This window comes from Capra hircus, chromosome 29 (assembly GCF_001704415.2).
Source record: "Capra hircus breed San Clemente chromosome 29, ASM170441v1, whole genome shotgun sequence".
In the NCBI taxonomy this organism is placed as follows: Eukaryota; Metazoa; Chordata; class Mammalia; order Artiodactyla; family Bovidae; genus Capra; species Capra hircus.
Genome location: NC_030836.1, coordinates 36,739,884 through 36,755,307, shown reverse-complemented (window position 1 = coordinate 36,755,307; position 15,424 = coordinate 36,739,884). Strand labels below are relative to the sequence as shown.

Genomic DNA, 15,424 nt, shown 5'->3' with positions numbered 1-15,424 from the left:
AACTTATATGCAGAGTACATCATGAGAAATGCTGGGCTGGAAGAAGCACAAGCTGAAACCAAGATTACTGGAAGAAATATGAATAACCTCAGATATGCAGATGATACCACCTTACGGCAGAAAGTGAAGAGGAACAAAAGAGCCTCTTAATGAAAGTGAAAGAGGAAAGTGAAAAATCTGGCTTAAAACTCAACATTCAGAAAGCAAAGATCATGGCATCTGGTCCCATTACTTCATGGCAAATAGACGGGGAAACAATGGAGGCAGTGACAGACTTTATTTTCTTGGGCTCCAAAATCACTGCAGATGTTGACTGCAGCCATGAAATTAAAAGACATTGCTCTTAGGAAGGATAGCTATGACAAACCTAGACAGTATATTAAAAAGCAGAGACATCACTTTACTGAGAAAGGTCTGTATAGTCAAAAGTATGGTTTTTCCAGTAGTCATGTATGCATGTGAGAGCTGGCCCATAAAGAAGGCTGAGCGCCTGACAATCGACACTTTTAAACTGTGGTGTTGGAGTAGACTCTTGAGAGTCCCTTGGACTGTAAGGAGTTCCAACCAGTCCATCCTAAGGACTGACTATTCATTGGAAGGACTGATGCTGAAGCTGAAGCTCCAATACTTTGACCACCTGATGTGAAGAGCTAACTCAATAGAAAAGACCCTGATGCTGGGAAAGACTAAAGGCAGGAGGAGAAAGGGATGACAGAGAAAGAGATGGTTGGATGGCATCACTGAGTTGATGGACATAAGTTTGAGCAAACTCCGGGAGTGGGTGGTGGACAGGGAAGCCTGGCGTGCTGCTGTTCATAGGATGGCACAGAGTGGGACATGATTTCATGACTGAAGAGTAATTAGAGATCTTTGGATCTGCTCTGGGTCCTGCATCCTGGATCCCCAGTGTCCTTCCAATAAATCTCCCCTTTCTTGAAGTCCATCTGGAGTCGGGCTCCTCTCACTTGTAGTTCAGACTTGATTTTAGGCCCTGTCTGGATATGATGCACTGCCATCTCTTGACCCAAAGAGAGGCCCCCATTAATATCAGCACCATTGAGATGAAATCTTTATTCTTTCTTTTTTTAATAATTTTACTTGTTTACTTAGTTTATTTTTGACTGTGCTGGGTATTCTTTGCTGTTCAGGCTTCTGTTTTCTCTAACTGTGGCTAGTAGGAGCTGCTTTCTAGTTGCAGGGTGTGGACTTCTCCCTGTGATGGCTTCTCTTGTCGCAGGGCAGGCATTAGAGCACCTTTGGGCCTCAGTAGCTGTGGTATGTGGGCGCGGTGATTGTGGCTCCCAGACTCAGGCTCCCAGACTCAATGGTTGTGGCCCAGGGGCATAGTTGCTCCACAGCACGTGGGAAATTCTCACATCAGGGATTGAACCCCTGTCTTCCACATTGGCAAGTGGATTCCCTACCACTGAGTCATCAAGGAAATCCCCAAATCCTTTATTCTTTCCTGAGACGAGGGCTTTGCAGAGCACCAAGCACAGTTCACCAGCATCCCTGAGCCAGAGTGCCCTACATGTGAGTGAGTGTGTGTTTGATGTGAGCCTGACTGATTCCTGTAGCAGCCTGGATTTACACTGCAGGAGCCAGGCCAATCCTGTACTTTTCCCGATCATAAACTGAGAAGTACAGCTTCAGGAAGACATTCCCCAGGACCCAGGTCTCTGCCTCGTTCTTAGGCTGTTTGACATTCTGAAAGGTGCTGTAGCAGAGGCCCTGAGAACTCTGGGGGAGAGGGAAATACACATCAGTCAGTCTGAGCCCCTACCTGCCTCCCCCAATCAAGATCGAGAGCTGGAAGTGGATCTCTTAGCAGCTGCAGGAGTCAGGGTTCACCCAAGAACAAGAAAGGCCAAGACCTGTGGTTTCTACGAAGCCTGGGGGTGAGGGAGGGGAAAATTGGGCATCTGGGATTATCAAATGCAAACTAATATGGGGAGGAAGGATAAACAATCGGGTCCTGCTGTATAGCACAGGGAACTATATTCAATATCCCATGATAAACTATAATGGAAAAAATATGAAAAATACATACATGTATATGTGTAACCGCCACTTTGCTGTGCAGCAGAATTTAACACATTTTAGATGAACAATACTTCAATGAATTTTTTTAAAAAGGAAGAATGGCCCAAAGTGCCCTCACACTCTGCTGTTCCTTTCCCTCTGACCTCAGCTCACTCTTTTCTCGGCAGAGAATGCCTTTTTCTCCTTGATCTTCACAACCCTTGTCTTTAAGACTTCACTCAAGCCCTCTAAGTGTTCTTGGACACACCCTCACCCTCTCTGGCCACTCCAGGCTGGGTTGGGTGACTTACCATGATGCTCCCCGAGTCTGCAGCCCTCATCACCCCTAATCTGTCCCCGGTGCCCCTTTGCCCAGGCCCCAGGGGTGCCATTTGCATGGAATTTGGTATAGATTTGCCTCAACCCAAGCAGGCTTCGTCATTCCTCCATGAGGCTGAGGGTTTAGAATTACTGAAGCTTTCTTTCTTCCTCAAAGCCTTCTTTGAGCCCATCAGCCTGCTCTGAACTCCCACAGGGAGATGACATGAAGCCTCCACCCTGTGCTGGGGCTGAGCAGTCACTGTGTAGCCTTTATTCATCTTAATAACCCACCTCCCCACAGAGGGGTCAGTACCCCACCTCACCAAGGGGATGCTGGGGCTTGGCAAGGGGAAGTTGCACCTAAGGAATAGGGTTACCATGTAAAATATCACCCCAACCTGGACACTTTCAAGATTGGAAGGGAAACTCTTAACCCCTATGGTGGCACAGCACACTGGGACTGTCCCCAGCCATCCTTCTTGTCACTTGGTATATTTCAGGGATTGCTAGAGCTGACTTTCCGTGTTCACGCATCTGAGGTCTCTGGTTGAACTGAAACTGAGGCCTTTCGTGTTCCCCTCTCCTTGTGACTCCCACCAGTCCAGCACGGAGTGGTGTCTCCACATTTATTTCAGGAGGATGGATGTCCCAGACTGCCCTTCTCTCTCAAGTGGTTGGTTTTGTGGGAGGCACTGGCCCAGCCACAGGGGCACAGCAGCATCTGCAATGGTTTGACTTGGCCTGCAGAGGGCGCCCTCTTCCCACCAGCAGCCCAAGGGTTCTTGCAAGTCCCAGATTTGAGAACTAGCCCTCAGGATTGGCCTCTCACCTCATAAATGTAGGCTTGAGCGGGCACTGGGTAGTCGATGCCCTTGATGGTGAAGATGAGAGGAGGCAGGGTGCTGGTGATGTTACATGGAACTGTGTGCTATTAGAGAAAGAGGGAGAGAGGTCAGCTCAGCTGATCCTTGTTGTTTGGGGAGCCTGGGAGCGACCGTGTGGCACGACCCTTCACCTGCAGACTTCCAAAGGGCCTGACGCGGATGAGCCTCTGGATTTTGGCGATGTGTCTTCTTGGGCCAAGCAGGGATGTAGTCCCAGTATCCATAATAGCCTGGCAGCCGCGTTTACAAGCAATTACCTCCCCGTTCATGGAGATGCTGAGAGAAAGTGGGACAAAGCGGACACCACGGTCACTCTGAAGTCTCCCCCACGACTGCCCCTCCCTGACCGTCTCCTGAACAGCCCTTCAGCTCTTGCCCTTCGTTGTTTTCCTTTGCTCTGGTCATGCCCCCTACTTTGACTTGCTTTCAGTTCTTGAATGCTCCTGTCTCTTTCAGGCCTCAGGGCCTTGGCACCTGTTGCTTGCCCTTCCTAGAAGACCCCCAACCCCTTTGTCTAGCTAATTTATCTGCATCTTCCAGGTTCCTGATTAACTGTCGCTTTGTCAGGGAAGTCTTCACCCCAGACTAGATCAGGCTCCTGTCTTGCTCAGTCTCTGTAGACTCCTCCTCGTGTCTAGCAGGCACCAAGGTGGTAATTCACTGTGTGTGTGCCTCGTTTCACGTGCATCTGCCTAACGAGATGTGAGGGCAAGCTGCATCCTCAGTGCCTCCCCCAAGTGCCCAGCACACAGGCGATGCAAGTGTACGTTTGTTGAGTGAGTGAATGAAGAACACTCAGAGACTTATATCTGGTGTCTGACCAATCAACGACAGGTCAACCCACACGGTGAAGATGGAGGTTTCCTGGGGCCCCAGATTCTTGGAGTGGTGGTGGGGGGACACAAGCTGCCTTGGGATAGGTTGTCTCCCAGCACCAGCCCCTCATCTGGCTCAGACACTGAGGGCCCCAGCCAGGGGATGCTCAAGCTAACCCAGAGGGCTCCAAAGGACAGGAAAGCTTTTGCCTGAGAGTATCACACAGAATGCCATCAATTACTTCCCCTTGTTCTCAGGCCACTCCTGGACCCCAGCTCCCTGATTCTCTCTGAAACAAGCCCTGCCCCACTGTGTACCCCAGAAAGTAGGTAGGTACCTACAAATAGAGGGAGTGTCTCTTTGTAAGAGATGCCCTCAGATCTCAAGACTGCAGCCAACCTCTCTCCACTGCTAGGTAGCTTCTCTCTATGGAGACGAGTTTTCCTTGTTTGTCCAGGACTTTCCCTATTTTTAAACTAGCAGTTCTGTGCTCTAAGAACCTTCTCAATCCTAGGCAACCCCAGGCAGTTGGTCATCTGAACACAACCCTGTTCAGGCTGGTGAAATTCTTCCTGATCCTCTTTCCACCACACAGCCAGGTCCTCTAACCATGCTGCCTGCCTCACAGTGCAGTGGGTCCAGCCTTTCCCAAGCTGCACAGGCCTCTCTGGACCCTTTCAGGACCCTGGCCAGAGGGCCGGTCAGAAGGCCTAGGGTGTTATGGTCCCTTGGGTGGTGTGTGTGTGACTTTTTGTGCGTGTGCCTGTGTGTCTCTGTGCTTGTGTCTGGCCACGTGTGTGTATGCTTATATGTGTGCCTGTGAGGGTGTTTCTATGTTTGTCTTTGTGGGTGGACATGTCTGTGTGTGAGACTGTCTGTGTTAAATCTGTGTGTGTCTACACGTGTCAGTGCACACGTGTGGGAACACTGCTGGACTGGCCCTAGGAGGGTGAGGCTTACCGGCCCATGGTTATCTGCCAGTAGTGGGTTTGGGACACTGGTACCCAGTTGAGCTTTCCTGTATGGTAGGAGTGGTCCACCCCACCAAACATAAGCACACTGCCATTCTCCCTCCGGCTGTTGAGAGAAATGAGAGAGGGGCTCTTTGGAGGAGAGTAACGCCAGCACTGTCTGAGGGCTGTGCTTCTCCGCCATCAGAGACGCCACCATGGTCCCCATTTTACAGATGTGGAGACTGAGGAACTGAGGGGTTGAGTACCTGACCCAGGTCTGTCACCATCTAATCAGAGCCACAGAAGTTTGAAGCCTGGACTGGCTCTGACCACCCAACCTTCTGAAAAGGGCCTGATCCCCTCCCACAACCTGAGTGCTCAGAGATCCCCTCAGAGGACTCCGTGCTAGAGGAGTCTGGCATCCCCCTTGCCTTGCCTTTCATTTTTCAAAACTTCCAGGCCCAAAGGCACTAACGGCATGGGATCAGGGTCAGCCAGGGTTGGCATCACTGGCCTATGACCTACACTGACCATGAGGCCCCACACTCAGCAAGCCCCAAGCTCTATTACCCTCTCTTGAAATTCCTAACACTTGTTGAACAAGGGGTCATGCGTTTCCATTTTCAATTGGCTCCAGCAAACTGTGTAGCTGGTCCTGGGCTCCTGGTGCAATGTTAGTGAGAAAGGAAATATTCCCACCATTCCTCTCCTTCTTTCCATATCAAATCCACAGCAAATCCGGATGCCCTTCCTCCAACCTGCACTCTGACACCTTCCATTGCTCTCCCTCTTCCCCCTACCCCTAAACCAAGCCACTGCCCTCAAGTGGTCTATAATTTTTCATGCAAGTAAAAGCATGTTTCAGCTGATTTGGAGAGGGTGTTTGTCATCTCAGACTTACCTGCTCAAGTAGAAGGCAAAGAGAGGGTAAGGAATAAGTCCAAGGTTCTTCAGGTTGTCAAAGAGTAGGGTGGTTCCTTGGATGGCGAGGCTGGGGAAGCCCAGGCCCAGGATGCCATCAAAAGGTATATTTTGAAAAAAATCTTTGGATAGCTTCTGGCTCAGGGTAAAGGTCTGGTTGAAGTGGAGAAGGTTCCCAATCTGTGGGAGCAGAGAGTAACTTTGATGCTCAGTCGTGTCTCTTTGTGACCCCAAGGACTATATGGTCCATGGAATTCTCCAGGCCAGAATCCTGGAGTGGGTAGCCTTTCCCTTCTCTAGGGGATCTTTCCAACCCAGGGATGGAACCCAGGTCTCCCACATTGCAGGCAGATTCTTTACCAGCTGAGTCATAAGGGAAGCCCAGGAGAGGAGAGTGTTCCCGCATAAAGGACCTGAGGCCTGGCTCTGCCCTGCATTGGCCTCAAACAGTTGGATCAAGCTGGGAGAGGAATTTGGGTTCCATTTGTGTGGGGCTGTGGATTTTAACAACACCTGCTTCTCCCGCAAACACCATCTGAGTGAATCAGACTGGTCTCATGCCTTCTGCACAGGTCAGGCAACCAAGACTCAGGACAGGATTGAATAGTTCCCCCTTGTGGACAAAATGAGTAGAAAGCAGGGTAGTCTTCTCTTCAATATTACTATGATCTGAGGACAGAAACAGACTGAATTCATTGCAGTGCATTGTGGATTCTGCCTCTGCCCAGAAGACAGAAGCCCATTATACAATGTCACTGGCAGGGTTCTTATGAAAATTCTGCCTGGGAAACTAACTTTTGGGGATATACGTGCACACGTGTGTGGCAGGATCAGGGAGTGTGGAATACTCAGACATTTTGTGGAAGGCACGCTATGGTTTTTATTAGACTCTCAAAGACCCTCGAGAGTGAGAACCCATTTATCAGACCCCTCTCACATCTGTGGCCTCCTGCTTTTCCTGTCTGGATACCTGAAGCCCTGGGATGCCCCCAGAATCCCAAGCAGTTTTATCCTCTCCCCAAATACTTCACACCTGCCTGAGTCCTGACTAGCCAGCCCAGCTCACCTGCTTAGCACATGTGTGACCTTGGCAAGGACTTCGTTCTCTGAACCTCAGTTCCTTCATCTATATCATGAGTTAATTATAGTACCTGCTGTGTGGGTTTGTTTTCGGATTAAACAGGTTTCTTGTTGTTCAGTGGCTAAGTCGTGTCTGACTATTTGCGACCCCAGGAACCGCAGCACACAAGGCTTCCATGTCCTTCACTATTGCCCAGAGTTTGCTCAACCTCATGTCCATTGAGTCAGAGGTGCCATCCAACCTCTTATTCTCTGTCACCCCCTTCTCTTGCCCTCAGTCTTTCCCAGCATCAGGGTCTTTTCCAATAAGTTCACTCTTTGCATCAGGTGACCAGAGTATGGGACTTTCATTAACACTTTTACTTTGAACAAGTTATTACCACGAAAATTCCTACTACAGTCTGAGAATATAAAACTGGGTGTTTTTCCCCCATCTCTCTCAGCTCACACCATAATGAACCTTCGGCTCTTCACAGGCAAAGAAGCTGCAAATCCACACCCCAAGCCACACTCTGGGTTAGCCAGGAAGAGTTTCTGTGTAGGCAGGGGCGTTGTCTCCCCAAGGATAGAGTCTTTCCAGGCAGACCTACAGCCATTAGGGGACGTTCGGAAGGATAAACACCTCCAGCTGGTCCTGCATCTGTTTTGTGAGCAGCAGTTGCTCCCAGGGCCAGCAGCTTCTGGTTTCCACATTACCTGAATGACGTCTTGGCCAAGGACTCCTTCTGTCCTCCCAGAGGCATAGATGAGGTCGATGCGGTTGTCCAGGAGCCTGAAGGTGGTGGACTTGTGAGGGTTGAAGAGATTGTGTGTCACTGCAGACAAAGAGATGATTGTGCTTCAGGTGCCAAAGACGGAGAGCAGAGTGGGAGGGCAAGCACAGGATGCGGGGGATGGGGAGGGGGTACTCACAGCAGCTCGGACTGTGGCAGTGGATGGAGGGCACCCACAGGTCAGAGGAGCCAGTGTCAAATATGACCGTGAACTCCTGAGGGGGCGTTCCAATGGCGATGGTGCCGATGTAGATGAACTACAGGGGCCGGGAAGGAATGGTTAGTGCAGACCTGGATGCCTGTCCACCCCCTTTCCATCCCCAATTCCTCCAGTACGGCCTCCTGCTGGATTTCCCAGGTCTCCTGAAATCACTTTCCAATCGCCCAACCTCACCACCTCTACTCGTACTGGTGTCTTCGTTTGAAAAGCTCTCCAGTCTCACCTCTATGTCCAGCGTGAGCCCCTCCTTTCCTAGGACACCCCAGGCTACTGATATAATCTCAGACCATGTCTGATCAACAGCACTCAGGTGGCCCCTTATTTAGACACGTATTTACCCTCTCCCCTTCTCTCAGGATGGCCTGTGCATTCTTGAAGAAGAGACTAGACCTTTGGAAATAACCACACTATTAGATTTGGGGGGAGGGCCACACATGCCATAGGGACTCTGTAACTTTTTACCAGTACCACTCTTGGATCTGCTGAGACTGAACTTACTCTGCCTGGGGATTCATACTTGATTTCCAGCTGTCTTTATCTTTTGATCGGCATGGTTTACCCTTCATCTGTAACTGAGTGGCTCACTTAGTTCAGAAAGAACAATCTCCCTCAAACTAATGATACACCTTTGGCACAGAAATGGATGTTTATCTGCCCCCTGGTCATTGCTGGGCCCAGTCACCACAGACCAAGAGTTGAGGATGAGACTGCCTTCTCCTCTGGGAATGGGTCCCTGTTCCCCCGTGTTTCTGCCTCCTGCAGGAGCCCCAGCCCCAACAACCCCACTGGCATCTCCACTTGAACCCCAGTGCAAAGCCAGAGCACCAGGGGGCGCTGTGGAGCACCATCCTTCCAACACACTCACATCATGGTAGTTCCTCAGGGGATGATAAATTATGTTTTGGTCATTAGTGGCATTCTGGGACAGGCTGTAAGGGCGTTCCTCAGAGAAATTTGTCAGCAAATTTCTTTCCCTTAGGGTTTCTCGCATGCTCTTCATTTGCGTAATAGGGATTCTTTCACCAGCCGTGAGGAAAAGAAAACAAAGAAGGGGCTGCCATCAGCTGTCTGTGTTATAGAGACTGTCATGCCTGATGTTGGAATGGCACTGTGCATCTTCCAAGCATTTTTATGAGTGTCACCTTATTATGAGGATGCCGTGCAATGACCACGGCAAAGACCTAGGTCTGAACACAGGTTCTGTTGCGTAATCTTGGGTAAGGCATATGACCATTGAAAACTCAATTTCCCTGTTGGTAAAAAGGTGCAATAAAAAAATCCCCACCAACACCACCCCCCACATAGAATGGCTTGGATATTAAGCGAGATGATGGATGTAATGCACCTGATATACAGGAAGTCTCAGCAATGACAACCATTACCATTGCTGTGGTCATCCCACTGTACCCTTCTCAAGGAAGCTAGGGGAGGGAAGTAGAAGGGATTCATCATCCTCTTTAAACAGGGGAGGAATTTGAATTGCAGGGAGTTGGAGACTTGGCTGAGGTCACACTGCTTGTTAGAGCTAAAAGAGCACAAAAATAGTACTACTGATTTTTCTTCTGGGCTCAAGCAGAAGAGAGGAGGCCAGGAGATGGGGAATAAAGTAAGGAGGTTAAGAGAAGCCAAGAGGAATGTTTTTAAAAGGGAAAAAATCTAAGAGTTCTGCATGCACAGAGACATCCAAAGAGATAGATAAAATAGAGAGATACAGAGTTGAAGACACAGACACATTCACACAGAAATGAAGAGAGACCAGAGAGGAGACCTAGAACCACATACAGCAGAAATGTTCTTTCTTCAGACCACACATACATTTGCAAAGGCTGTGCACTGAACAGCTTCAAGGAATGCAGTTTTACATAGGACATGATGTGGCTGGACCCCAAGAGCTGTGCGATCCTACAGGTTTGCCTGGAGAGCCTAGGGCCTCACAGAGTCTGTGGCAAGGTACTTATCAACAAGTGAGAGTTGACCTTAGACTGTCAGGGAGTGATTACATTCCCTTCTAACCCTGGCAGGCAGAAGAATAAGAGGAAGAGAATGAAAAAAAAAAGGGGGGGGATGATGTCGCTTATAGTCCCGCACTTACATGACCATGCACTCTGAGAGAGCTACCAGCCCGAGGAGTCCAAGCCACTTCATGCTTCTGTCCTCAACTGAAGTGCTCAGGACAGACTGAGTTCTGAGCATGCACTGGCGGTGAAGATTACCTAGCTATATATGCTCTAACCTGCTCTAATGTTCTCCTTTAAGCCACCTTGAGTCTGATGAGAAATATGAACCTCTAGATAAAATCTTTGCCTCCATTGGTGTCTGTGAAGAGTGGACTTGGAAAACTCTCATAATACAGAAAGTTCCACTGTAATCTCTTCCTTCATTCTTGGGTGAAAAACCGAACAACTTGTAGGTAAAACACTGTTAATAAAGTGATAAAGGTAAATGTTAAGGGCCACGTTAGACATTTGTGATCTCGTGGGGTCTTCCTGGCCACTTCATGAGATGTGCATTGCTGTCCTCAGTTGGAGAGGAGACTGCTAGGAGGAAAAGAGGTCAAATGGCAGAGTCGGACACGACTGAAATGACTTGCACAACACAACACAGTGCGGTGACATATGAGTGGCTTTAGGTAGTGGGACAGATGGCACAGATCAGAGACACCATTGACACCAAACTGCTTCGAAGTCCTAGGCAGTTTCAATATTGGAAGAAATGTGATGCTCTTTGTGTCTGACTCTTTGAGATCGCATGGACAGTAGGCTGCCAGACTCCTCCGTCCATGGGATTCTCCAGGCAAGAACACCAGAGTGGGTTGCCATTATCTACTCCAGAGGACCTTCCCAACCCAGGGATCAAACCTGTGGCTCCTGAACTGGCAGGAGTTTTTTACCACTAGCACCACTTGGGAAGCTGTGATGCTATTAGGGAAATGAAAATTGAGGCAGTATTCTTCAGACTTCAGAAGTAGGAGAGCAGGCCTCTGATCAAGTTCTGACTCTTCCTGGACTCGGCCTGAACTACATGCCTGCTGCAAGCACACCAACTGTTATCAGTGATGTCAACTAGAACCTTAGATAAGAAGAGGGAATGAGTCTTGGAATATCCTGAGCCCTTTGAGGCCTGGCTAGCCCCCAGGGTCTAGAAAATCTTGTAATTCACAAGGTGAAAGAAAAAGCATTGTAAAAAATTAAAGTCAAACTAGAGCTGCACTTTTACAGGGAAATTGATGATGATATCAGTTTGCAGCCTGGGATTATAAGCAGAGGACCCCAAAATCGCAATCTGTAGTCCCACCCGTGATGTCCAAGGACCACCTTTCCCAATTGGGGTTCCAGATTGCCTTCTGGAACTTTCCAGGGCTCTTCAATTCTGGACAAGTTGTCAGCCCAAGTTGGTGATGTACAAGCTGTTACTTCTCTCTGTTGATTCTATTTCTTTTCTTTAAGAACAGTATATTGAAATTAAGTCAAATAATTATTTTTAGAAATTGAAATTCTTTGTAAGGAGTTGTTGATTGTGTTATCAGATTCTTTGAACCTAAAATGAAATAAAACTTTCAGCAAAACATCATTTGCCCCTATGAGCCAATTCATGAAAAATGCCACTCTTTAATCAAGCTTTTATTTCTGGATGAGAAGATTTGCCTTACTTCTTATTAGCTACTGAATGAGGCATATCCATTGGATTGTGTGAGAACTGGGACTCTAAATTAAAGCTGGCCAAAACTTTAGAAGTTACTGAGCTTTTGTAGGTCATTCCAGTTGAGAAAGGGCAAGAATAAGTGGTGCTGGTCCCATAAGGTTCATGAAGCCAAATTAAGATTCATTGAAGAGAAATCAAAATTGGAGAAAGAATTAAGCATTTTGCAAGAACTATTGTCTGTGTTACAATGTCAAAATTATATTTTAGCTGGCCAAGTCTCCACTTTCGGATTTGTAGCTGAAATAGCTACAAATCTGCACCTGTTCTGTAAGCAGCAGTTGCTCGCAGGGCCAGCAGCTTCTGGTTTCCACATTACCTGAATGACGTCTTGGCCAAGGACTCCTTCTATCCTCCCAGAGGCATAGATGAGGTCGCTGCGGTTGTCCAGGAGCCTGAAGGTGGTGGACTTGTGAGGGTTGAAGAGATTGTGTGTCACTGCAGACAAAGAGATGATTGTGCTTCAGGTGCCAAAGACGGAGAGCAGGGTGGGAGGGCAAGCACAGGATGCGGGGGATGGGGAGGGGGTACTCACAGCAGCTCGGACTGTGGCAGTGGATGGAGGGCACCCACAGGTCAGAGGAGCCAGTGTCAAATATGACCGTGAACTCCTGAGGGGGTGTTCCAATGGCGATGGTGCCAATGTAGATGAACTACAGGGGCCGGGAAGGAATGGTTAGTGCAGACCTGGATGCCTGTCCACCCCCCTTTCCATCCCCAATTCCTCCAGTATGGCCTCCTGCTGGATTTCCCAGGTCTCCTGAAATCACTTTCCAATCGCCCAACCTCACAGCCTCTACTCAGACTGGTGTCTTCATTTGAGAAGCTCTACAGTCTCCCCTCTATGTCCAACGTGAGTCCCTCCCTCTCCTAGGTCACCCCAGGCTACTAACTCTAATCTCAGACCATGTCTGGTCGACAGCACTCACGTGGCCCTTTATTTAGACATGTATTTACCCTCTCCCCATCTCTCAGGATGGCCTGTGCATTCTTGAAGAAGAAGCTAGACCTTTGGCAATAACCACACTATTAGATTTGGTGGAGGGGCGTCTCACATGCCATAGGGACTCTGTAACTTTTTACCAGTATCACTCTTGGATCTGCTGAAACTGAACTTGCTCTGCCTAGGGATTCATACTTTATCTTTTGATGAGATATGGCTCACCCTTCATCTGTAACTGAGTGGCTCACTTAGTTCAGAAAGAACAATCTCCCTCAAACTAATGACATCTATGGCACAGAAAAGGATGTTTATCTGCCACCTGGCCATTGCTTGGCCCAGTCACCACAGACCAAGAGTTGAGGATGAGACTGCCTTCTCCTCTGAGAATGGGGTCCCTGTTCCCCAGCCGCAACATCCCACCTGGCACCTCCAAATGAACTCCAGTGCAAAGCCAGAGCACCAGGGTGCGCTGTGGCGCACCATCCTCCCAACACACTCACATCTAGTTTCTCAGGGGATGAAAAGTGGCACTTGGGTCATGAGCAAAATTCTTAGGCAGGCTGTAAGCTTCTTCCTCCGGGAAATTTTTCACCAAGTTTTTTCTTTCCCCCCGAGGGTTACTTGCGTAGTCTTTGTCTTCGTTAGAGGGATTCTTTCTACAAGCATGGGGTAAAGGAAGCAATGAAAGGGCAGCAATCAGCCATATGTGTTATAGCAGGACTGCCATGGCAGAAAGTGAAGAGGAGCTAAAAAGCCTCTTGATGAAAGTGAAAGACGAGAGCGAAAAAGTTGGCTTAAAGCTCAACATTCAGAAGACGACGATCATGGCATCCGGTCCCATCACTTCATGGGAAATAGATGGGGAAACAGTGGAAACAGTGTCAGACTTTATTTTGGGGGGCTCCAAAATCACTGCAGACGGTGACTGCAGCCATGAAATTAAAAGACGCTTACTCCTTTGGAAGAAAAGTTATGACCAACCTAGATAGTATAGTCAAAAGCAGAGACATTACTTTGCTGACTAAGGTCCATCTAGTCAAGGCTATGGTTTTTCCTGTGGTCATGTATGGATGTGAGAGTTGGACTGTGAAGAAGGCTGAGTGCCAAAGAATTGATGCTTTTGAACTGTGGTGTTGGAGAAGACTCTTGAGAGTCCCTTGGACTGCAAGGAGATCCAACCAGTCCATTCTGAAGGAGATCAACCCTGGGATTTCTTTGAAAGGAATGATGCTAAAGCTGACACTCCAGTACTTTTGCCACCTCATGGGAAGAGTTGACTCATTGGAAAAGACTCTGATGCTGGGAGGGATTGGGGGCAGGAGGAGAAGGGGACAACAGAGGATGAGATGGCTGGATGGCATCACGGACTCAATGGACGTGAGTCTGAGTGAACTCCGAGAGTTGGTGATGGACAGAGAGGCCTGGCGTGCTGCAATTCATGGAGTCGCAAAGAGTTGGACACGACTGAGTGACTGAACTGAACTGAACTGAGGACTGCCATAGCTGGCATTGTTATGGCACTGTGTATTTTTTTAAGCATTTTAATGAGGGTCATCTTATTATTAGAATGCTGTGCAAAGACCGTAGCAAAGACCTAGGTCTGAATACTGGTTCTGTTGTGTAATCTTGGATAAGCCGTAAGACCATTTGGAGTCTCCATCTTCCTGTCAGTAAAAAGGTGGAATGTAATAATCAATATCCCTCATATAGAATGTCTTGGGTATTAAGGAAGATGATGGATATACTGCACCTGATATACAGGAAGTCTCAGCAATGGCAGCCATTACCATTGCTGTGGTCATCCCACTGTATCCTTCTCAAGGAAGCTCGGGGAGGGAGGTAGAAGGGATTCATCATCCTCTTTAAACAGGGGAGGAATTTGAAATGCAGGGAGTTGGAGACTTGGCTGAGGTCACACTGCTTGTTAGAGCTAAAAGAACAAAGAAATAGTACTGCTGATCTTTCTTCTGGGCTCAAGCAGAAGAGAGCGTGAGAGAGGATGCCAGGAGACAGGGAATGAACTGGGGAAATTAAGAGGCTAGAGAAGCAAGAGAGAGTCCAAATTGAAAGAGAAAAAAAAAAAAAAACTGGGAGACTTTTGCATGCACGGAGATAGCCAAAGAGATGGAGAGATAAAAGACAGTGATACAGTGCTGAAGACACAGACCCATACACGCAGAAGCGGAAAGAGAGCTGAGAGAAGATCTAGAAGGAAATGCAGGAGAAATACAACAGGACCACACCAACAGTTGCACAAGTTGTGCACTGAACAATTCCAAGGAGTGCCATTTTCATTTAGGTCATGATGTGATTGGCACCCCTAGAGATGTGCAACCCTGCAAGCCTATTCCAAAACTTTGGGCCCCAAGGTATCCATGGCAAGGTACTTATCAATAAGTGAAAGTTGAAGTTTAAGCCTGCCAGGGAATGATTACCTTCTCTTCTAACCCTCACAGATGGAAGAAGAGAGGACAACAAGAAAAATCCCAGAAAGACAGATGATGCCACTTACAGTCCCTGTACTTACATGACTATGCACAGAGGGCTACTAGACAAGGAGTCCAAGCCACTTCATCCTTTTTTCCTGGGTTCAAGTACTCACAGAACAGAGCTTGCCATGGTGACAAGAGCTCCCAGATATATATGCTCTTATCTGGCCCAATTGTCCCCTTGAGGCCACTAATCTGGTAAGATATGGTAAGATCTGATAAGAAATACATACCTCTTGATTAAATGTTTACCTCCATCAGTGTCTCTGGGGAGTGGATTTAGAAAATTCTCAGAATAAAGAG

The 15,424-nt window shown here is 48.2% G+C and overlaps 1 protein-coding gene across 1 annotated transcript; it reads right to left on the bottom strand.

Annotated features, from left to right (window-relative positions):
* On the bottom strand, positions 1,588 to 10,135 carry LOC102178246 (pregnancy-associated glycoprotein 2-like). The gene is made up of 9 exons (XM_005699660.2): positions 10,083 to 10,135; positions 8,856 to 9,006; positions 7,910 to 8,027; positions 7,694 to 7,812; positions 5,898 to 6,097; positions 5,004 to 5,120; positions 3,359 to 3,503; positions 3,173 to 3,271; positions 1,588 to 1,740 (listed from the first exon to the last, which is right to left on the bottom strand). The coding sequence occupies exons 1-9, from the start codon at positions 10,133 to 10,135 to the stop codon at positions 1,588 to 1,590; spliced, it is 1,155 nt and encodes a 384-aa protein (XP_005699717.2).